The 24,493-nt window shown below is 47.8% G+C and overlaps 2 protein-coding genes across 12 annotated transcripts in view; both read right to left on the reverse strand.

Moving 5' to 3' along the window:
• Positions 1 to 10,673, reverse strand: part of ALKBH3 (alkB homolog 3, alpha-ketoglutarate dependent dioxygenase) — a 48,077-nt gene extending 37,404 nt beyond the window's left edge. For 2 of the 11 annotated variants that reach the window (XM_072618403.1, XM_072618402.1), the window contains exons 1-4: positions 10,573 to 10,673; positions 9,499 to 9,616; positions 9,256 to 9,314; positions 4,508 to 4,542 (exon numbers count right to left, since the gene is read on the reverse strand). In XM_072618403.1, coding sequence (XP_072474504.1) covers positions 4,508 to 4,542; positions 9,256 to 9,314; positions 9,499 to 9,577 — 173 coding nt within the window. In that variant the 5' untranslated portion in view covers positions 9,578 to 9,616; positions 10,573 to 10,673. The other 9 variants (XM_072618396.1, XM_072618395.1, XM_072618397.1 and 6 more) reach the window with 9 other exon arrangements.
• A 4,311-nt stretch (positions 10,674 to 14,984) lies between these two features.
• The window catches only part of HSD17B12 (hydroxysteroid 17-beta dehydrogenase 12), a 137,222-nt gene continuing 127,713 nt past the window's right edge, over positions 14,985 to 24,493 (reverse strand). The window contains exons 10-11 of the mRNA XM_072618404.1: positions 16,053 to 16,202; positions 14,985 to 15,221 (exon numbers count right to left, since the gene is read on the reverse strand). Coding sequence (XP_072474505.1) covers positions 15,117 to 15,221; positions 16,053 to 16,202 — 255 coding nt within the window. The 3' untranslated portion in view covers positions 14,985 to 15,116. The remainder of the gene's footprint in view (positions 15,222 to 16,052; positions 16,203 to 24,493) is intronic.

The following is a 24,493-nucleotide window of genomic DNA, read 5'->3' on the forward strand; positions in this document are numbered from 1 at the left end:
GTGGGGGACTGGGGACTATGGGGGTGGAGTTGCATATACTGAAAGACTTGGCTAATGTGTCAGTTAGTTTTGCTCAACTGCCATTGCAAAAAACCCCCCAACTTTCTCTTTTATTCTGTCTTACAAGAAGACTTGCTGGGGAAAGGAAAAGGACATATTCAGAAATAAAGGAATATTAAAAGTCAAAGATAACAATTTTCAAAACTGTAAAATATAGTATTATAAATACAAGTTAGTAGGAAAATTTATTAGGAACTCACAAGGGCTAAGAAGGCTAGAATGTATTCAACTGGAGACAGTTTAGGGAACAGGAAAGAGACAGACTTAATAGTCAGGAGAGCCTTGGGTCCAAATTCCAGTCCTTTGACTACTAGCAGCTCAATTAACTGTTTACTCATCTCTAAAATGGGAGATAACACTTAAGTATTGCCCTATTGTGGATCTGTAAGTCATAAAGCACTCTAAATGTGAGTTAGTATTAAACTATAAATACACAAAATGGGACATAATCCTGTGAAGTTCCTATAAGCATGAAAGCTTAAGGGGCAAAGGGGTGACTGGCAGCAGTAAGTTGCTGGCATTCAATCTACACAGACGCGACACATCTCGATGTGAGCGGGCCAACGCACATTGTTGTCGTCTAGTTGTTTTTCAGTCCTGTCTGACTCTTTGTGACCCCATTTGGGTTTTTCTTGGCAGAGATCCTGCAGTGGTCTGCCATTTCCTTTTCTAGCTCATTTTACAGATGAAGCAAACAGGGTTAAGTGACTTGCCCAAGGTTACTCAGCTAGTAAGTGTCTGAGGCCAGATTCCTGATTCCAGGCTCAGCACTCTCTCCACTGCCCTGACCAATAAATATTAGTTTTCTACATAATAAAGGATTTCAGGGCTAAGCATGACACAGCAGGAGCACCCAAAACCATGAAGGGCCTCAACTGCAGGCAATGTGAGGATTCTCACCCCTCCCCCAGTAGCCACAGGCCCCAGACTGAGACAGAAGGGAAGTTCAGACCCTATCGGGACTCCAGCACAGTCTAAAGAGGAAGAACCAGGACAGGAGTCCCAGCTGAAGAGAGTCTCTAGTTGTACAAACCTGCCCATGCTCCCCAGCAGGCAGACAGTGGCAGAGTCCAGTTACAGTCCAGTGCTGCTCAGACTCAAACCCAGGTCCAGAACTTGCAGAACTCAGACCAGAAGGGGGATTTAGAGGACAAGCAGAGGAAGGGAAGAATTGGTCTAAGCAAAACAAACCCAAAGTCTGTACAAGAGCACTGATAGCAAAGTACAAAAAACCGAGGGGGTTGCCCATGAATTGGGGAGTGGCCAAACAAGTTATGGCATATAAATATAATGGAATATTGTTATGCTGTAAGAGAAATGAAGGAGAAAGTTCCAGAGAAACCTAGGAAAGCATGTATGAACTGATGTACAGTGCACAGAACCAGGAGAAGGTAGACCAAATGCTCTAAGGTCCCCTTTCTGGTGAGTCTGACAGACTATTTATCACTACGCAGGCTGGGTTACTGACCTGGACACCAGAACTCTGAGAAGCACACCTGTTGATGCATATCTTTGCTGAGTGTTTGTTTGTATTTAGTAATATGTCTGTGTGTTTTTTAGTTTCTCTCACTGATTCAGTCTCTCCAAACTACGAACTTGCATTTGGAGACAGCATGCACCTGTCCTAAGAAAGGAACTGATCAATCAGCAAGGATTTATTAAACACTTGCTATGTGTTTAATAACTGAGATGATACTTAAACACATAAGAGCTAATGAGGTTACCAAGACAGAACCAAAATCAGGCCCAGTAGAGAGCTTCAGATACATGCATGGGGAGGGGGAAGATAATGTGCTATGGGAGGGACAGAAGAATTAAGAGAGCAACACCATGAAAACTCAGAGACAGGAGGATATCCAGGAGAAGAAGGTGGTCAACAAGGCTGAGAATAACAAAGAGCCATCAGGTTTGGTGACTAAGCCTACTTCATTTAGGGATGAGGTCAGAAGGCACACTGAGTGACAGGAAAAGAAGGAGAGAAAAAGGAAAAACAACTAGAAAAAGGCCTTTAGCAGAGAAGGGAGGACGGATAAAGGATGACACCCCAAGGGCAAGATGGGATCAAGCAAGGGATTTTGAAGGACAGAAGAGACCTCTGAGCATTTAGAGACAATAGGGAAGGAACGACTACATAGAAGAGCCTGGACACTAGGAGGCAGAAATCAGAAATGAATGACAGGACAGAGATCATCTTTGGTCCTTAAGGGACTTAGTCCAGTGGGAAAGGGAGGTCTCACCCAAAGACAAAAGGAAAGGAGAGTCAGGGATCACACACCTTGGTCTTCCAGCATCCCAATGAACACAACAAGCCTTGATAACCCAAGGAACCACACAACTGCTCAACACCACAAATGAGTCCCACAAGGAGCAGTCAGTAAAAAAGCATTTATTGAACACTTACTCTGTGCCATGAACTTTGCTAAGCCCTAGGAATCCAAATGCAAAGAGAAATAAAGACAGTTCCTGCCCTTGAGGAGCTTCTACTCTCATGGGAGAAGACATCAAAGAAAAGGAAGTTGAAAAGGATGGAGATACAGTGAGCCTGGTTACCCTCTTACACGGAAGGTCTGGGAGGAGTCATCAGATCACAGGAAGAGGTCAAAAAGGCCGAGGATGAACTTTCAGTATGTGAATTCCAGGCCTGGAATGAACTTCCACGATGATGAAGGACCTGGACCACAACAGAAGAAGTCTAGAGAGCAGCAGTGAATTTATCTCATGTGATGAGACCAAGGAGGCTTACTGACAGAATCTTAAGGAAGCAAAGCTATCTTAGATATCACACATTTCACCTGCTTTATATATGTTTTGACCCCTGAGAGAAATTTGATTTTTTTGCCTCATATATATGCAAATCTGGGTGATGGGGAGAAGGAACAAACTCCCAGAACAATTTTGGTAATTAAATATATTCGTTTTTTCTATTGATAATGCTGCCCTCCTCTACACAGCAAGCCATCACTTATAGCAAAAGAGAAAGAAAAGCTGGGGAACGGCTAAACAAAGTGCACTTCACAAAAGTAATGGGAAATCACTGCAAGAAAAGCAGGAGTTCAGCCAAACTCACCAGCATATTACATCTGACAGAGTACACACATCCAAAGAGCGCCCACCTCTGCAATGAGAGAAGGGCTGCGATGCTGTTTTAAGAAGCACACTCTTCAACATTTCATTAATTCTCTGATCCATGGGGGTGTTCTGCCCATCAGTGGAGTTCCGAAAGCAAACACACAAGCCACAGAACAGGTAGGTAAGCACCTTGAGCACATCTGAGGATAAAGTGAGGACTAGGTCTGTTTTCTTTTCCTCCCTGAAAACACACATAAATCCAAGTTTCAAAACCAGACTATCTCACCAGTACTTCCTGATGGGTGCTTTAATTTTGCTGTTCTTATCCTAGGTGAAGATAACTTCGTACCAGCATCCTAGACTTGGGAGCTTCAAGGAACCTGCATCTACAGTAAGAAAACTGAGGCCCAGAAAATGGAAGTGACCTGCCCAGTCAGAGAGCACTAGATCTTTCAACATTCTAGGTAGGCCATCTGCAGAAAGTCAGGCACTATAGTACATAAAGGCAAGGACATAAACAAGACTGACTTGTCAAACTGAAAGAATGGTTTCTGTTCCTATTTGCAGGTACCCAGAATATCAGGGCCAAAAGAAAAAGATTGTCTAGCCTGTGCTCAGCATTTTCCAGAGGAGGAAAGAGGCTCTAGAGAGATGAAGAGATTTGACCAGGAGCACTCAGCTAGTGAGCCAAGACTTGAACTGAGGTCTTTGGATTGCAAGGTTAGGGCTCTGATCATCTTCCAAGAATGGAAACGTGAGAGATGCAGGAAAATACAACTAACTGATCCGCCCCGATCTGGGGCTGGAATGTTCCATCCACGGATCAACTAAGGAAGTGACTGCTCTGGAAGAACAAGGTGATTCTGAGAAATGGACAAAGAGCTCACCCAGTTCTCTTGCAGCTTTTTAAGTATTTTGAGTTAAACCAGATCTGATCCATGTTCGACATTTGGTGTTTCAAGGAATCAAAATGGATCTCCTTCTGCTCCCTTAAAGCAAATGTAAATTACCATGGAGATTCCTTTCTGGCTCACTTTCTCTGGAGATCACAGGGAGGTAGATCACAAAAGGCCACACCACAACTGAAACCTGCAAAGTTCTTTCTCCCTTCCGAACTGCATCAGCAAATTCAGAACGGCCTCCAAAGAGCTCACGCGAACACTCCTTAGAAAGGCAGGGAGCAGGGAGTGTGCAAATTGACAAGGGTGAAACCCTCAGGGCTTCCTGAACTGCCGTGCACTGTTGCACCACTAGATCTCTAAGACTCTTTTTTACTCCAAGATTCTGTGATTCAGCAGCAGTAGACAAAACTAATTTCTAAATGGGGGCAGAATTTACAGGTTTCCATTGGCTCTCCATCAGGCAGCATGGTACTCACTCAATCACTTGTGGGTCTGGGATCCGACGTAAAACCTGCAGAAAACAAGCATGGAAGATTTAAGAACCAGAACACCATTTTAACATACTGAATTCACAGAGGTATTCCTCTATTTCTGCACAGAGAAAGGGAAAAGAGGAATTAGAATTTATATCGCACTTGGCCTGTGGTTGGGAAGACCTGAGTTTAAATCCATTCTTCCTAGCTATGTGACCCTGGGCAAGTCACTTAACCTGTCTACCTCAGTTTCTGCATCTGTAGAATGGAGATAAAAGCAGTACCTAACTCCCAGACAGTTGTGAGAAGCCAGTGAGATAATAATTGTACAAAGCAATTGGCAAAGTGCCTGACACACAGAAGGGCTGTATAAACGCTAGCCGTTTTCACTGCTGCTGTTATTATTATACACCAGGTACTATGCTAAGTGCTTTTTACAAATATGAAACCCTGTGAGGTAGGTGCCTTATTGGCCCCATTTTAGACCTGAGGAAACTGAGGTAGACAACAGTCAGGTGACTTGTCTAGGACCACACAGTCAGTGTCCAAGGATGGGTTTTCCTGCCTCCAGGCCCAGCGCCCCCTCCAATGTAGCGCCCCTTAGCTGCCCTGGTGCTTCCTCTGTGCTTACCCTCCCAGCACACTAGCTCCCAAATTACATTAAAAGCAGTGATGGTCAAAACAATCTGAACTTGGTTAAAAGATTTAAGAGGCTGGATAAAAGAGGAGACAAGGTCCACCACATGTAAGCAAAACAGCTGAGGAGCCTCATGCTCAATAAACCCAAAGACCCACCTTCCATCAGTATCTGACTAAAAATAAAAGATGGATGCTGGAAAAACTAGACAGCAGTCTGGCAGAAGTTAGGTTTAGACCAACACCTCACACCATAAACCAAGATAAGTTCCAAATGATACATGATGTGAATATAAAAGTTCCCATTATAAATTATTAGAGCAACAAAGAATGTGCCTTTCAGATCCATAGAGAAGAGAAAAGTTCATGAATATGCAAGGGACAGAGAGGACCACAACTTTGATTACAAATTTTTTTTAAACTTTTTTGCACAAACAAATCCAGTGTAGCTTAAAATTAGAAGGAAAATGGTTAAATGGAAACAAATCTTGACAGCAAGTTTCTTGGAACCAGGTCTCATTTCTAAGACATATAAATCATAAGAGTATAAGACCCATTCCCCAACTGACAAATCAAAGAATTTTTCCTTTGATATCTTCGTATCAAAGGATATGAACAGGCAGATTTCATATCAACAGTCACTGATGGCCATATGAAAAAAAATAATGTAATTTTAAGTTTGGCAAAGATGACAAAAGAGAAAAATGACAAGTGTTGGAAAACAAAAGACAGAGGAAAAACACACTGTTAGTGGACTTAGGAAATGTTCCAGCTATTCTGGAAAGTAACCTGGAATTAGGGCCAAAAAGTCACTTAACTCACTCTGCATAGCCTTCTGACCTCTCAATACCACTACTAGGCTTACATCCCAAAGAGATCAAAGAAAGAGATAAAGGACTGACATGCACTAAAATATTCATAGCTCCTTTTCCACAGCATCAATCAACTAGAAACCAAAGGGGTGCCCACCTATCGGGGAACGGATAAACCAACGATGACACAGGAATGTAATGGACTATCAACTATCACTGAATCATAAGGAATGACCAAAGGGGAGTTTCCAAGCAAACTGGGAAGACTTCCATGGAGTAATGCAGTGATGGGACAGGACCAGCCAAACAACTGATACGCAACAATCTGTAAAAAGGAACAATGAAAAGACCTACACCTTCCGACCAACACATCCAGGATTCCAGAGGCTGCACAATGAAAGATATGACCCGCCTCCCTTCCAGACAACTAATTATGAGGAATGAAAGGAATTCTTTGACATGGTCAATATGGTGTGGGGACTAAAAAGGTTCACAAGACATCATTTCTGGGCAATTTATTAATTTTTTTAGCAAGACCAGCAAGTTACTAATAAAAGGATGGTCATTTGGTCATCTCTCTTAGACCAAAGACAGTCATGGTGGCGGCTCACAGTTTATATGCACATCCTTTGAAGAGGAGGTGTTAAATGGGGGACTGAGAGTGACATCAAGTCACCATTGGACCTCTTGGGATCAAAAGGATCTGTCTCCACCCAAGCCTGAGTGGACACCATGGGCCTCCCCAGCTTGGATTAAATTTCTTGTAAAGAGGGTGACCAAGACTGAGGAGAGTTAATTCATCTCATTATCAGTGATGTCTTTGAAGAGACTGAACTTTTCACTTTTGAAAGAAGGGGAGAACTCTGGATCTCCCCAGATTACTGGGGATTAAAAACCACTTCACTCACTGGGAATTTGTTCTGCTTGATTTGTAAGGATATGCTTTGGTTTTCTTTCCCCTGGGGCTGGGGAAAAGATAAATGCTTGTTAATTGAAAACGACTTAATTCTAAAAAATGACTAAAAGTTAAAAGCAGCCCTTCTGGTTTGAACTCTCATTCTGCCAGCGGATCCCCTCGGCTTGCTCTCACAGGGAGGTACTTCTGCATGCTTGCAGCTTTCATGGCAGGTATATTTATGAAAAAGGGGCCGGGGGGAGGCTCAAGAGAAAGGCAGTGTGCCGCCAAGGAATACTCTTGCTAGTCAGCAAGCAGCTCTGTTAAAGGACTACGGCAAAGAGGTGGAAACCCAAAACTATTCTAAATTGCAACTTTTCTATCCCTTGTGGATTTCAATTTTTTAACACAATGGAGAACCACCAGTTGTTTCTGCTGAACCTGAACCCTGCTCAGTGGGGAAAACATTCAACAACCAAGTCAACACAAGCTTATTAAAGGCCCATTGTGTGCAAAGCTCTGTGCCAGAGGCTGGAGAAACAAAGAAAACCAGAGGGTCCATCCTGAGGGAGGCTAAAAGCACAAGGACACAAAATGACATGTTGAGGACCCAGGAGAAGTAAATGAAGCAGGAGACATGGGGAAGTTGGAGTCACTTCTAGCAGAAGGAGGTGGCTGCTGAGAAGAACCCTGATGGAAAAAAGATGTCCATAGATATCGGTATCAAGGGACTCCCTCCATCACAGGTAAGGAACACCATCACCGAGTGGCAAAGAAAGGCCCTTCCAGATGGCTCCACAATCCAACTAGGGGTCATTGTTTGGGTTTTGTTGGCTCAAAGTAAGCGTGAACAGCAACTGTTTCTTTTCTGGCCGAAAATCCTAAGGGTCTTTCCTCCCGGATTGATTTTTTTTTTTGAGTAAGTAAAAGAGCCATGTTTTGCTTCATTTCCTACCTAGCCTTAATCATTGAATGGGCACTGTCTCCGCCAAACTGAGACCTGGGAAAGACCTGAGCTTAAAAAGGCCCAGGTCCCCCAATGCATGGGGCCAACTCCAGTCATCTTGATCTATATCTTGCCACTGGAGGTCTGGAGGAGAAAGTGAGCCTGAGGACTTTGCACCACCCAGCCTCACTTAAATCTAATTCATGCGCAAGTCAAGACATCACCTCCCTGATGTCATGATTAGTCCAATCCCTCATTTTAAAGATGAACTGAAAGCCCTTAGGGTAAGTGACTGGTTCAGTCAGCAGAGCAGTAAGCAGCAAAGATGGGATTTGAACCAGGGTCTGCCCTCTGACTCTAAATCCAACACAATTTCCTCAAATAGGTGCTTAACCCCCATGTCAAACATGTGGGCCTCTTAACCTTTTCCCCACACTAGCCAACACACTTAATACACTCCCCTAAGACACCTTTCCCTTTTCAGGTCCAGCCTCTCCCATGTAAAGCACCGAGGTGGAAGAGGAAAGGAAACACTCAAAGGGCCGCAGGGCCCAGCACGTGGCAGAGCCAGGGTACATGCAGGAGAGCCCTACAAAGTAAGGCTGGCAAGGGAAGGGAGAACTATAGTGTGGAAGGTCTTAAGTGCCTAGAAAAGGAGTTTATACGCATTCTACAGGAAATGGGGATCCATGGAAGATACATAACCAGGGGAACAGCACGATCAGACCTCCAGATTAAGGTTACTCGGCAAAATGAAGACCGAATACCTCCTTCTCTCCCCATAACCTCCCACGCCCCCTCAGCGGAGGACCCTCACGGGCAGCCTTCTCTTCACCCTAGCCTCCCCTCTGCGCTTGCTGCAGCCCTGATCCCCCGCCCTCCCATCTGCTCCAACGCCATTCTCCGCTCCTCTCCAGCCTTCAGCAGTTCCTGGCTCCGCTTTCCTTCCTTCCTGCCTTTCTCCACACCTCAGCCTCTGCCATCTCTAAAACCCTTCAGAGGGGGTGGACCGGCAATGGCAAAGGAGTGAGCCCTGGCCACGACGGAGCGAAGGCATCAGAGCAGCTCGGATAAAATGCGGGGAAGCGCTCCCGAGAGGACTGTCGGCGCCCGCCCCTCGGGTTCCAAGCCAGACCAGGCTGGTCCGCGCCGGGGCTTCGCTACCCGATGGGTCAAGGGGGAACACGCGTCTGCTCTGGAGCCATCCACCTGCGGCAGCCCACCCCTGCCAGCTCGGGCCCCTCCCCCGCCTCCAGCTCCCCCTAGAGCGCTCCAGGGCAGACTCGGAGCTCCCCTGCTCAGTGCGGCAGCACTCCCCAAGTCCCCCCCACCCCGGGGCCGGTGCCTGGAGGGGCGCTCTCCCCCTGCCCCTCCCCCACCACGGAGGCCCAGGTCGGCGGCTGTCCGGACCGGAAGCGCTCCCGCGCCTGCTCATCGTCCACAATCCCTCCAGGAGCCTCACCGGTGCCTGCGGTTCTCTGTACACAAACTGCCTTCCGGGCGGAAGCGCCTCCCTTCTCGCTAGAGCAAAGAAAGCACAAGGTCAGACTGCGGTGCGGTGGGGGGGGGGGGGGGGCAGGGAGGCAGGAGGGGGGGCGGGGGGGGCAGGAGGGGGCGTGTCCCCGCGCTCAGCGCAGCAGGGGGCCGCAGCTGGGGGCCCCTCCCCCCCCTCCCGGGCAGGCCGCAGGGCTCCGGGAGGACTTGCCCGGCTTCGCGCAGCCGCGGGCCTTGGCCAGCCCGGCCCAGCCGCCCTGCACGCGGACCCTGCGCCTCTTGTCGTCCATGCTCTTGCTCTTCCTCTTCCTCGCTCTGCTCCTTTTTCCCTGAGGCAAAACAAAGGCGAACAAGAGCTGGACTCCAGCCTCCGGACACCTGCCCAGGACCCGGGGGAGGCGCAAGGGCGGCCCGGGGCGGCTGCTGGGGGCGCACAAGGGCGACCCCGATTCTTCCAGAGGGACGGGGAGATCCTCCCGGGAAAGGGAGGACGGAGGCCGCCCGGTCCGGTCCGGTCCGGTCCGGTCCGGTCCGGCCCGGCCCCTCCCCTCTCTGGCCGGCACGGCTGGGGGCTTCCGACTGCCGAACTTTGCCCCCCAGGAGGTGTTATCACGACAGGGCCCCTCCTCCCGCGCTGTCAGCCCAGTCCCATGGGCCCCAGCACAGGCGGGGCACGTGCGGGGCACGTGGGGCCTCCGGGAGCCGCCTGGGGTCGCCCGTCCTGCCGCGGCTCCGGGGTCCTGGCGCTTCCTGGGATGGTTCCGACCCAGGACTGACCGCAGCGGCGGCGTTGGATCAGAACTCCAACTGTGTGGCTGACCAGCTGTCCCCCACACGGCCCCGCGGGGACACGCGGGGCACAACACGAGCGTCCCGGAGGCCGTGTGGAGGGCGGGGAGGTCCCCAACCCAGGCCGCCCCGGCGACTCTGAGGCCACAAGCAACACGATGGGGGGGGGGGGATGGTGCCGCCCGCTCCGGGGTGACTCGGCCCAACCCCCCCCCCCCGCAGCAGAGCTCAGCTGGCAGGACCTTGGCACGCATCTCGCGGGGGCCTGGCCTCGGCCTCCGGGGCGGGCACCCGTGACTGCCATTCCCATTTTACGGGTCAGGCCCGCCTCGCAGAGCGGAACGAGGCCGGCTCCGGCCCGGCCCCACTGTTCGGAGGAGAGCGCCGAGGCCCCCAGGACTAACAGCCCGCTTTACACGCGAGGACACGGGGGCCCGGCTGAGCACGCTCCGGCCCCGGGACCCCCGAGACCCGCCAGAGACCCCACTACACTTACCAGCCCCTTCCCAGCGGAACTTCCGGCCGACCCTGCCGGCTTTCCAGCGGCTTCCGGTGCCGGGGCAGGCGTCCGGGCTGCAACTGCTTCCTCGGTCCAGAGGGGCCGCCTTCCGGGGGAGGGGCCACGACGGTGGGCGGGGCCTCGAGGGAAGGGGAGGGAGCTGGGAGGAGCCAGGAGGGTGGGAGGAGCCACGAGAGCGGGCGGGGCCACGAGAGCGGGCGGGGCCTTGAGGGAAGGGGAGGGAGCTGGGAGGAGCCAGGAGGGGAGGCAAAGAGAGCTTCAGTGACTTGCCCAAGGTCATATGAGGTCCTACTGACCTGGGGCCCAGGGCTCTATCCACTGAGCCACCCAGCTGCCTCTTCTGTTTGACACATTGGAAAATGCTCCGAGGAAGGGTCCACGGGCTTTGCCAGACTGCCAAGGCCCCAGGGCAAAAAGCTGGAGGCCTGCTTTCTGCTTTACTCTCAGTGTCTAACACAAGGCTTGGCACAGAATGAGCCCCTAACACTTCACTCTTCCCTGCGGCACTCTACCGTAAAGACCCGTATCAAACAGAAGGGTTCTTCCAACAACGATGGATGCCCCATGTCCCTGAGACCAGTCTGAAGGAGGAGAGTGGAGGGCCACCCAAAGGGTGGTGGAGACGCACATGGTGAACAGCAGTGGGCTGGAACGAGCTGGGGCAAAAGCAACTGTCCTGGCCTCACGGTCAGACCGTGGGAGCTCTAATGAGTCATGCAGTGTCCACTGAGCTAGAGAAAAGCCCAGCTCTTCAGGATGATCCCGACGGAGGATTTGCTGGAGGACATGGGGGAGGGGGGGGGCAGCCAGAACTAGGGGGCAAGGAGAGGCTCTGGTCTGCACCAGGGAAGGAGGGCTCCCATCCTCGGACTCACAGACCCATGGCAGTATTCAGGAAATTCCATTTTAGGCAATTCAGCTGCACCCCTTCCTATCTTGGGGATCCTGAGTAACTTACTTAATTTTTCTAAGCCTTGAGCTGGAGGGACCTGAGAGGTCATCTCATCCAACCTCCTATTTTACAGATGAGGAAAGTGAGGCCCGGATGAAGGAAGACAGTTTTCAACATTCACTTTTATAAGATTTTGAGTTCCAAATTTTTCTCCTCCCCCTGTTTCTCCCCAAGACACACACAGGGCCTACCTATTCTCAGATCTAGTCTCAGTGACAAAATTGCTAGTTCTACCCTGTGGACGCAGGGCCTCATCCACTCTCCTCATCTGGTAAGCATTCGAAGGGAATTCTCCAAACCACTCTGTATAGACCTTGGGTTATTATGGACTTCATCTATAAAATGGGAATAATATTACTATGTACCCAAGTTTGGAGGTGGAAAGTTATATAGCAACCTGAGAATAACTCAGTATTTTAAACCAGTCATTCTTCTGGACCCTGCCAAGGCACAATCACTATGGGCTTTGCGAAAAGACCACCTTGTGTTTACGTACTCAAACTCAGCTCCAGGGAGCTCAAAGTGCTTGAGAGATTTCTGGATAGGGTAACTTGTAATAAGCCAACCCACTTTCTATACTATACAGTCTTCTTCATTGCATCTTGTGAAAAGGGAGACATCCACAAACAGCCAGAAACTGATAGTTCCTCACAGTTCCTTGTCCATCCCTTGTCTCTGGACGCTGGCACCTGTAGTCTTCCGAACCTGTAACTTCCTTTAATCTCCCCTTCAGGGTTTCCTTCAAGTCCCAAATAAAATCCTAAAAGAAGCCTGATCCCCTTTAATGACAGTACTTTCCTTCTGTGAGTTATCTACAGTTTATCCTAGTTCATTTGTACATAATTTGCATGGTGCAAAGGAGGTAAAGGTAAAGGAGAGAAGAGAGAATTTGGAACTCAAAATTTTAAAAAGTGAATGTTAAAAATGTTTAATGTTATCAGCAAATATTGAATTAAAAATTATATTTAAAAAAAATCAATGCTTGACTCGAGTGACTCAACCAATTCAGTGATAAAAGCAGTCCCAAATCACCGAGTTTCTTAGTCTCAGAGTATTTACCTAGTGCTGTATCTTCTAGCCAGCTGTTTTTGTCCGCTCCCTGATTACAGTTTTGGAAGAAGGGTAAACATATCTAGTCTGGTGAGTCACACCAATTAGAAACAGAGACGTCTCATTACCCCTTCTAGGTCACTGTTTCCCAACAAGGGCTTGGCACCGATGGATGGATGGATTCGAGGCCCGACACACTATCCACTGCACCACCTAGCTGCCCATGTCTGGGAATACCCCAACAAAATAAAAAACAGTCCCTTCCCTCAAGAAGCTTATAGTCTACTGAAAGGACACATGTAAATAAAAAAAAAAAAAACGTTTGCCAGCTATTTGGCACAGTGGATAGTGTTAGATCTAGTCAGGAAGACATGAGTTCAAATCCTCCATCAGACACTAACTGGCTGAGGAACCCTGGACAAGTCACTTAAGCTGCCTCCAGTTTCCTCACCTCTAAAATGGGGATGATGATAGCGTCTGCCTCCCACGGCTGCTGTGAGGATCAAATGAGATCCTCTGCAAATGTTCAGGCGCCATATAAATGCTAGCTGCTATCACTGCTATTACTGTAACGAGATGAGCATATACATGACAATTTGAGAGGGAGCCAGGAACAACTTCCCAAAGGAGATGGCGCATGAAATGTCTTGAAAGAAGCTAGGAATTCTAAGAGGCAGAGGGGCCGCCATGGGCAAAAGCGTGGGGGCAGGAGATGGCATACTTGATTCAGAGCACAAGTATGGCTGCAAGGTGGCCTGTGTGAAAGTACCATGAAAGTCATCTAGAAAAGGAGGTGGAGCTAGCCTTTAACCTGCCAGTTGATAAAGGCAGGCAGGATGGAAAGAGGAGGTTCGGGCAACTAGGATCAGCCAGTTACAGTCAATTCGCATTTATTAAGCACCTACTGTTGTGCCAGGCACTGTGCTAAGGGATAGGAAAAGAGCCCGAAGGAGCTCAATGTCAGCCCTTTTGGGGTGTTACTATGTAACCAAAGGTCTTCCTTGAGCGTCTGCATAATTGGATCAGAGCAGCGGAGGAGGTTTCCAGGATCTTTGGGGGTCTTGACAGATAGAATGCAGCTGTTCCCTAACTGCAGGCAACGTAACAGGCATCCTTGCTGCCACAATCCCAGAAGAGAACCACTCTTCCCTGAGATGCCCCAGGTGAGGGGATGCAGTCTCCATGCCCTCCAGGCCCTTTTAGGTGTGATTGAGATTAAAGAAGCAGCAGGAAAAGGAAAGCCTTGCCTCCAAACTGACAGATCATCTAGGGTATCCCTTTCATCTTACAGAGGAGTAAACCGAGGTCCAGAGAGGACTCATGGCTTGTCCCAGAACACGCAGTTATTAAGAGGCCGGGCCTGAATACAAATCCACTCCTCTGGATTTCAAAACCTGTACTTTCAATTACCCCACAGCTGCTTCTCCTGGAGATTACAGCAGGCATGACCACAACATAAGTATCAAGAGAACAGAATCTTTGCCCCATCAGCAACAATTTGTAATTTTTTTTAAAAAAAGGTTTTACATTATGCCAAGCGGTGGTTCTGTGTTTTGGGAGCAGTGTTAACTAGTGGCAGTGACATGTGAGCACACAGAGTGTGAATGAGGAAGGCAGATGGGCCCACGCTGGCTGCCTCTCCAGGCTGGCCTCACTCTGACTCACATGACACCAAAAGACGTCTCCCGCTTCTTGTGGGGATTTTCTTCATGAACCAGAACTCTGTCAGAGCTTTCTGTGTTGATGTCCATTTAAGTTGGAGGGTCAAAGACAAGGCTATTTTGGTGAGGACTGTGTTTGTGGAACAAGACCACTAGCAAACACACAGACATTGCCCACAAGTAGCATTTTATTCAGCACCTGGTGTGGACCAGGCAGGCACAGCACTGGGTGCCTGGCATACAAAGACAGAAAAAAAGGCAAGTCCCTGCCTTTGAGGAGCTTATATCGATGCAGACTTTACATAGTTTTAAAAAGACCTTACAGAAGTCAACACAAACTGTGGGAAGTCTCCCCTCCTCTCCCGCTGCTCCCCAAACCCCCAGCACCATCGTACTCAATTAACCTCCTCTCATCCCTTAGAATGGTTAAGAGTGACACAGTAGCCGGCTGTCCCTTAGCAAGTACAACTCAGATAAGACAAATAATGCCCAGCATTTGGAGGATTACAAAGCCAGGTGAGGGTCAGAAGTTTCTGAGGTCCCTTGCCAGTTGCCTAGGACTGTGTGTTAGTAAGCAACCACCTAGCAGTCAGCCCTGCACCCCCCCATCAGCCTGATGCGGTTTTGTTTGCTAAGTAAGGATTCTGCACTAACTGCGATAAGCTCTGATTTGAAGTTTCTGACTTGGCCCATTTGGCTTGGAGTAAACAATCGAAGGAAAGAAGTTCTCCTCAAAAGCATTTAGTTTTATTACTAAATTAAAAAGTGACAACTGGAGATTTAAAAGGCTGGTGTTGCGCAGAGCAGATGGACACACCAGAGCATCTGCCAGAAATCCTGGATGGGCGCCCACCAGCTTAGCTTTTCTTGGCTTTCTTCAGGTAGTGAGCTCGAAGTCCCTTGTTCACAGACATTGAAATTTTCATGGAAAGCCACAAAGGCATCAGAAGGAAGACCCAGCCCTAGAAAGGAAAGAGATAAAAGCAGGCTCTAACCCATTCTCCACAAAGTGAGGATTTGTCTGGTGTGCTTATCCACCCGTTCCCAGATGCAGATTACCATCGCTCTCTCTGACTTTCTGCCCTATGGCAGATGACGTAGCAACTATCATCCTTCAGCCTCTTCTGATGAACCTAGGCTGCTGACCACTAACACGCAGAACTAACACTGGGCCTCAATAGGAAGGGCTTCCACCCCCAATAGAACCTGTCAGAACATCTGCCCCCTGGTGTAGCCTGAGAACCTAGGGTCATCTACATGCAGAAGGAGGGACTGAATTGGGGCTACACTAAAGCATGCGGTTTTATATTCTCAGCTATTTTCAGGGTATCAGACATGATTCCTTTGTGTTTGAAGCCTCCAGGGTAAGGGATCTTCCTCTACCAATGTAGTCCATCATCTTGTATGCCTTAGAATTATCCAGGTCTCTGAGAAACTACTACATAACCCACCCAGGGTCATAGAGCCACTATGAACAGGGACAGGACCTGAACCCAGGGCTTTCTGGCTCTGAGGCCAGATCTACACCCACCAAGTCAAGCTACTTCAAGAATTTTTTTTAATGTGATTTTTAAAGTTATCTGACGGAGGCTTTTTACAAGTCAAAGAGAGAAGCTAGTGCAACCCAGAAATAACTTCTTGTCATGTCTAAAAAGTGTCTCTATTTTACAGCTGTAGCCTCTACCTCAAAACAGAAACTCTGACTATAAAGAAAAAAAAATATTAAAGTATCTTATTATAAAAAGGAGAAATTGAGATGTGAAAACTCATTATTCTTGAGAAAGAACACCTACCATGAAGGTGTGGACCGGGTAGCCATTGGTGCGCGACTGCCTGCCAACCGTCTTCATTGCACACTTCACAAATGTCTCTGATGATGGCTTATCAAAAGTTGGCTTTCGGATTTTTGCCAGTTTCGTGGCCACAAAGAATGGCAGGACGCTCTGGAAAACAAGGCATATTGAGTCAAAGGGAGGAAACATTATGCGCCCATTAATAGTTTCACAAAGGGAATCCAGAGCCATGTCTGCGGCGAAACGTGGCATCTCAAGTTCTCGTATCCAAAGGGAATCATTCTCCCTACCTCAACAGAAGGCACCAGGATAGGACAAGGAACCAGTGTGAGAGATAATCACCCACATTGACCAAACAGGAAAAAGAAGAGAAAGATGGCAGGGATAAGCCAGACTGGGGCATCAGCTGGGAGTCCAGAATGGTCCAGGACAGGGTGTTCTTACCCAACTATTCTGCTAAACAGAGCACAGGATTAGTAAGCAAAAAATGATGAAGATTTCAAACTCCAGTGAAGGAAAATCACAACCTCCTGCTAAGTCCAGTAGAAAGCGTACTAAAGATTAAAGCACATGCATTAGATGTGCTGGCCACCGTCCTGAACTCTCCTCCAGCTGTGAGAGCGGCTGGTCATAGAGAGAACCCATCTCCTCCAATGCTACTTACCCAATGTCAAGACATGTGGAAGAGGGCCCCAGAACACTGATGGGAGAACAGGGAGATCTGTGGGTTTGTCAGAAGCATCATTGGATTATAGGACATAGAGAGGCCATCCAGCCATCAACGCAGCGGGGGGCAGAGAGATAAAGCATTTATCAATCACTTCTTGTAAGTGTTACAAACATGGGGTATCTGGGAGGAATGATCGCGACCTCCCTTCAAAAATCCTTCCTGTCACCGTCTCACTGACAACATTTCGGCACACAAGTAGCTCAGAGAAATAGGGGATCAGCGTTGCCAGCCCCTCACCCCCAACTCAAACCATTCCACTGAAAAGAAACACAAAGCCCAGGAAATTTCAAGGCACCACCTCTGCAGCTTATACTGGTGAACAGGCACACAGCAGCTAGAAACCATGAGGTTGCACTGCCCAGCTGGGCCACTTGGTGGTGCCAGAGGACAGTTCATCACACAGGTGGGGAGCAGGCAGGCAGACACCCCAGGAGCACGTTTGAAAGACCCATGAGAACCTGAAATCAAAGCCCTCCCCTCCTGGGCAGCCAAAGCGGCAGCTGTCCAGGGCTTACGGCCCAAAGGGATCCTACAGATCATCTATTCCGGCCCCTTCATTTTACAGATAAGGAAACAGGCCCAGAGAGGCTAAAATATCTGTCCTCCTCAGGCTACACAGAAAGAAGGTGGGAGCTGGAATCTAATTGTGCATCCTGACTCCACACCTTTTCTCCTGCTCAGCCTGTTCACAGAGCCTCGCTCCTTGCCATGGTGTGTGCCCAGGCTCCCTTTCCATCTCTGCATCTGCGGCACCAGCTGTGGGGGCCTTATGCCCGGCAGGCAGCACTGGGTGAAGGGATGTTCATCTGATCTGAAAGAGAAGCCCAGAATGGGGGAGCTGGAGGCAATCGTTGAGACCATACACATCCCAAAGCCCTGACCTCTAATGGAGGAAAAGAGGCCTCCAGAGGCCAAATGGCTCTCGCTGGTCACACAGAAAGCACTGAAAGAGCTGTGAGAAGAATGTGCGCTCTTAGCATGGTTTCCAGAGTCAGGGGAGAGAAAGGCCCAAGAGATTTCACTAAATCTGTTTTTCTTTGCAATCAGAGCTTCTGCAGAAACACCCAATCCAGTCTGTCACTAGGGCAGGTGGTCAGGATGATGGGTGACCAATGCTCCTCTAGTGGTAGAAGTCCCGCAAATTTCTTAGTCACTCCTCACCCAAAATGACCTCACCTCAGATTCATGCCAGAGGCACCAAATCATAATTAAACAAATAAAAAGTCAGAGTAAATTTGATTAATTAGAATGCCACAATACAAAAACATTCCTCAAAAAGAGAAACGTTAACCAGGTGGAATCGGATCCCAGCTCTATCAGTGTACGCTGCTGACTCCCAAACTCTGCCTTTACAAGGAAAGGCTGGTTGGCTCTAAAGGCTGCGTTCTGTAAATGTGCATTTGGCCTTTCAGTTTAAAGCACTGGCTACCTCCTGTCCTCGGTACTGAGGACACGGACACAAGCACAGCCACCCAGCTCACACGGGGTCCTACTGCAAAGCCCAAAGGCCCCAGGTGCAATTTAGAAAATTTGGGCAAAGCCTAGAAATTCTGAAGAATGGGAAACTAGAATGGCAGAGTCTCTTTAAAAAAAAAAATCAGAAACAATCTTGTTTAGTATTAAATTATTATTAAAATGTATTTCTTCCAATGAGCCAAAGAGGTAGAATCTACTGAATAAATTATGCCTAGAAGTGGCTACTGATATTGATACAGGCCAAGAAATGGTTCTATTTTGGTAAGGGCAAGTGTGTGTAAGACCAGAGCCAGTTCTTACTAAAAGGTATTAAACTAGCATTAAAAAGACAGTTTCTGTTTTCAAAGACTAAGGAAGGCAATTTCCTATTAGGTCCCATCCTCTCCCTTCCCCAGGCTCCCAGGAAACAAGCTCACTTAAGAGGCCTCGGGGTATCACTGCTCGGATGGGAGTCTGATGGTGTGGTACAAATCTTAGCTCTGCCACTTAACACCTGGGTGATGTGTGAGGTCGCATTTGAAGTCACTGAGAACCATTCTGTCCAGCCTCATCTCCCAACATTGGCCCAAAGAGCCTCTCGGTCACTCTTGAGACAGGACATGCTCTTTCAGTCACTCTGGTCCAGCTGCCTAGAATGCCTTCAGTTCTACTTCATTTCCCATTCATTCTTCAAGAATGAGATCAAATTTCACCTTCCCTCATTTCCCCAAGCTAGAAGGGGAGTATCTCCTGTCTCTTAGCTCCCCTAACACTGTGTTGTCTCTTTCTCAAAGCACATTTTATCTTACATTATTGTTTCTGTATATGTCTTATTTCTGTTAGACTAGAAGCTCCTGGACAGAAGGGAATATATTCACCTTACTGTATTATATCTTATTCATAAGACTGTTTAAACCAGAGCAATGAAAACAGTCCATGAGAAAAAGGAAAACCCTTCCCCAACTGAAACTGGTCAAAGGATATACTGAACAGGCAGTTTTCAGAGGAAGAAATTCAAGCTATCTATAGTCATATAAAAAAATGCTCTAAATCACTATTGATTAGAGATGCAAATCAAAACAACTCTGAGGTACCACATCACACCTATCAGATTGGCTAACATGACAAAACAGGAAGATGATAAATGTTGGAGAGGATGTGGGAGAGTTGGAACACTAATTTATTGTTGGTGGAGCTGTGAGCTGATCCAACCATTCTGGAGAGCGGTTTGGAACTATGCCCAAAGGGCTACAAAAATGTACATACTCTTTGACCCAGCAATACCGCTTCTAGGGATGCATCCCAAAGAGATCATAAAAATGGGACAGGGTCCCACATGTACAAAAACATTTACAGTCGCTCTCTGTGCTGGCAAAAAAACTGGAAATCAAGGGAATGCCCATCCATTGGGGAATGGCTGAACAAGCTGTGGTATATGAATGTAATGGAATACTATTGTGCCATAAGAAATGATGAACAGGAAGACTTCAGAGAGGCCTGGAAGGACTTATATGAACTGATGCTGAGTGAAAGGAGCAGAACCAGGCGAACTCTGTACACAGTAACAGCCACAGTGTGCAAGAACTGTTTCTGATAGACTAAGCCCTTCACAGCAATGCAAGGACCTAAAATGTTCCCAAAGGACTCAAGGCAGAATACCATCCACATCCAGAGAAAGAACTATGGGATCAGAATGCAGAACGAAGCAGACTATCTTCTCTTGCGTTATGTTTTGGTTAGTTTTTCTCATGGTTTCTCTCACTCATTTTAATTCTTCTATGCAACATGACTAATGTGAAAATGTGTTTAATAAGAATGTACATGTAGAACTCATATGAGGTTGCATACTCTCTCAGGGAGGGAGAGGAAAGGGAGGGGGAGAAAATTTAAGACTTAAGGAAGTGATTGTTGAAAACTGAAAACAAATTAATTTTAAAAAAGAATAGGTAACAATTAAAGGAAAAACTAAGGATTAGAATCTGCTAGTTCTCTTTAATCAAATGGATCCTGTAATGGGAAAAAGAGATTTTCAAGGTTAAAATTAAATATGTTTTGGGAGCACAGGTAATGCAACAGAAGAATTCAATGTAAAAAAGAGCCCACTAAAAGGAGGCACAGAATCTTCTTAAATCAAAACAATCAACCTGGCATCACTGGAATGAATCTGAAATTGTTCTCTCCTTCTCAGCTCTTCAATTTGTCCATTGACTGATCCATCGGAAAACCAAATGTGACCCATCCCTCTAGAGCAGAAACAGAAAGAAACTGCCAGGTCAATGAAGTGAGTGTGACTGTGGGTAGCAATCTGCCCAGCTCTTGATTGGTCAAAGCAGTAAAGATAAGGATCAGAGGACTGATGGATGCCAGATCTGGAGTAAGGCCAAGACAGGCCTTATACATGAGACTGACTCTTGCGAAGAGTAACAGTCAATTTAATTTCCAGTCATAATGGAAGACAATGATGAGAAAGGAGTCTCAGTTGGCAAAATGTTCTTTCGTCTGGCAGTAATACCAAGGATTTGGTTTCTCATCCAGGGAATGATCTGGCCTCTCAAGCAGCTGCCATGGCCAAATACCCTATAGATTCTAGACTCTACAATTCCAGAAACAAAAGTGGGTCAGTATCTTCTTCAAAGAGAACAAGGTCTCTGGCCCAAATGGGGCTCCAATCGCCCAGCATAAAACCATTCCTGCTATGTCGTGTCCTAATATCCAGGCTCCATCAGCTCACACCATTCTCAGCTGCTTCAAAGGGCTATCTAAGATATGCTATGAACTGTGAATGTGCTGGTCCATGAACAGCCTCCCAGGGACAGCAAGAGAAAGATGGGAAGAGTGGTGGTGATGATGGGGAAGGTGCTTTTCTATCCCTGCTAAACACAGAAGGAATATTTCTGAGGTACCTGAAGTCAGTGCTTAGCAAGTCTTATACCATTGTCCTCGACTGCAGAGTAGGCAAAGAGTTAATGAATACTGAGCTTGCCCTGTGCTTGGGGATAAGCACCAAGCCCTTGTCGTCCTCATCTAGACAGAACATGCTGTTTTAAAGAAAATCACTCAATGCCTAGAGTGTTGGAAGTGGAAAGCAGTGGAGAGAGAGCAAGCATAAGAGTTAGGAAGATGGGATTTCCAGTGCCACCTCCCAGTGGCTCACCCTGGACAGCAGCGTGTCCTCCTGACACCTGTGAAATCACAGGCCTGCTCCATTCAATTCCGAATTCCACTGAAGGCCAGCAATTCAGAGGCACATAATCTTGTTATCACTACGCTACTCTATCAAGAATTCTTTCTATTCGTCAGCATTTGGATTAAAGAATCAAACACCAAAGATGAGGAAAAGAGGGTGAGTCTTCTCACCTATGAAAACAAGTATGTAAGGAAAAGAGGTAAGAAGGAAAAAAGGAGAAAAAGGTTTGGCCAGTGAGAGAAATCTGAAATTGGTTCCAAGAAGGGAAAATATCAAACACATCTCTTTCAACCCCTAAGAAACTGAATCAAGGGAATAAGAAAAGACACGTGTGAAAAATACTTTTCCCCAATGGAGGGAGTGGGGAGAGGGTAGCAAAGGAAGGAGAAGAAAAGGGATCCTTGTTTAGGCAGGCAGGCAGTGCTGCAGGCAGTGCTGGGCCTGGAGTCAAGAAGGCCTGAGTTCAAATTCAGCCCTGTGACCCGAGGCGAGTCATTGGACAGCTGAGGCTAACAGCACCGACCTCCCAGAGGATAAAATGAGATAATATCTGTGAAGCACTTTGCAAACCTTAAAGCCCTACATAGATACTGTTATTACAAATAAAGCAGTAGCATCACTTCCTCAAGTCTGAAGGAACTAAAACTTATTTAACTCTGGTTTACAGATAATAGACTTGGAAAGTCCAAGCTCGTTTATCCCAGAGGTATACTGTAACAGAACCTCTAGGAGTGACTGCAGACCCTTACTAGAGATGTCTGAGCAAGGACAGCACCCAAGGATCAAGCTCAACCAGGCAAAAACCCCAGAGCTGGACGGGGCTCCCAAGATCCTCTCCAACCCCTGCATCCACACCCAATATGCAGCATTCCTGACAAGTGAGCATCTAGCCTCTGCTCAACCATCTTCAGTGATGGAGAGAACTCACCACCTCCCCAGATGGTGCATTCCAGGTCTTTATTTTGAGTCAAAACCTGCTTCCCTGTAACTAGCTGAGAGTGAAGACGTATGTCTTGGGACAAAACCATTACCTACAGAGGAAACAAAATAACCCTCAAGAAACATTCACCATTTTATTCTGAGTTTCATTCTGACATAATTTGTTTTTTAACCTTCAATCACAATTTGACATTGAAGGTCTCTTACTTTACTGATAAACAAATACACACGCACACGTGCACACACACACGCGTGCACACACACGCGCGTGCACACGTGCGCGCGCACACATGCACACACACACGCACACACACGTGCACACGCACACACACATGCACACGCACGCACACACGCACACACGCACACACACGCACACACACACACACATTATGAGCCCTCTCCCACATAAACACTTAGCATTCTACCACAGGGAAAAAGGATGGTGGCCAAAAGTTGCATTAACGGATGGTCTCCCCATTCGGAGGGAATACCCCAGAGTTGGCAGAGAAAGTCAAGAGCACTCCCTGAACAGGATATTAATGCAGGCAATGAGTTCGTCCCCAAAGCTTGTGCCACCTTCAGCTGCATCAACAAATGAATGAAAAGGGCGTTTTCTAAATGCTTACTGTTGCAAAGCCCTGTGCTGAGTCCTGGGGAGAGGAGGCCCTGCTCCAAGGACAGGCTCCTTGCTCTCAAAGAGCTCCCACTCTAATGGGGGAGACAACAGAGGAGGTCTGAGCAATGAGTCAGATGGAAAGACTCAATGGTCTGAGGGCACAGGGACAATGCAGATGGCCAACAATCTTGTTTGACCATCACTTCCACATGGCTCTACTGGTAAGCCATCTGATGGTGCCAAAGACTGGGGGAGGGGAGGTGTCTTCCACAGCTGTGGCTGCTGAACAAGTGGGAGTTGCAGCACCTGCATAGGTAGTTGCTAGGTTACATCTCCCAAGAGTCGTTTCTGAGGATGAAGGCTCTATAGGCTGGACAAGAAGCAGGATCTGTTGTCTAGGAGAGGACTGCTCTCATTAAGGTTCTAGGGCTTATGTGCCCACTAGTGCTAAGAAGCTGGGCAGAGATACTGGGGCCTTCCACACTAGGGCTGCTCTCTTTGATGATAGCACTGGAGGTCAGGCTAAATGCAGGCTGGTGGTCTGGAGGAGTTCAATTCTCAGGGCTCCAGGGTTGAGTTCTGGGCTATTTCTATCTAGAGAAGAGTTGATGGTCAAAGTGGTGATTGGAGCTAAGTGACAAGCAGCTTCCTGTCTCTCCCTCTGAGGTTTCCCTGCCCACCACGATGGGGGCAGTGGGTCGGCAGTTTGTGTTGGGGGGCAAGGTAGGCCCCCCCCTTCACAGGGGCCTGCAATTGGCCAAGTCAGCCCAGATCAGGAATATTGTGGATCAGCACATTTGGGGAAGTGCACTGGTGACCTGGGCAGAGTCCATAAAAGGGGAACTCGTAACCATGGCCATCACACACTGGAAGAGCTGGGCATGTTTTACCTGAAGACAAGGCTTCCAAATATCCGAAGGGCTGTCTAAGAAGAGGGGTCCGACCTTGCCAATACAGTGCAGAGCTACAAACAATGGGGGGAAGATGCAGAGAGGCGGTTTTCTTAGGAAAGAAAGTTTCCTAATAATCAGAGTTATCCTGAAGTGCAAAGGACTACCCGCCCTTTCCCTGAAACGCTGGCCAGCTACTCCTAAAGCATGCTGGTTTTCTGTACACCAGATACAGACAAGACCTCTGACATGCCTTCTGACTCTGTGAGATGGGTCTGGGCCCCATTCCATTTCCATTTTCCACTGAGGCAAGTCACTTCCTCTGCGAGCCTGTCACTTCAGTAAAATTGGGAGAAGAAACTTCCCTCAGAGAACTGTGGTGGGAATCAAATGAGAGAACCTCTGGAAAGCCTCCCCTTCCCAGGCCACCTTCTATCTACTCTGTCTGCCCCATTACTTACATGTTGGCTCCCTCATTAGAACACAAGCTCCTGGAAGGCAGGCTTGGCGTTTCTGCCTTGCCTCCTGTGCCCAGGGCCTAGCACATAGCGAGTGCTTTAGAAGCGCTTGTGGATTATGGGAAGGCCTTTTCATAGATTGTCAAAGGGCCATATAGATCTGGAG

Source organism: Notamacropus eugenii, chromosome 6 (assembly GCF_028372415.1).
Source record: "Notamacropus eugenii isolate mMacEug1 chromosome 6, mMacEug1.pri_v2, whole genome shotgun sequence".
NCBI lineage: Eukaryota > Metazoa > Chordata > Mammalia > Diprotodontia > Macropodidae > Notamacropus > Notamacropus eugenii.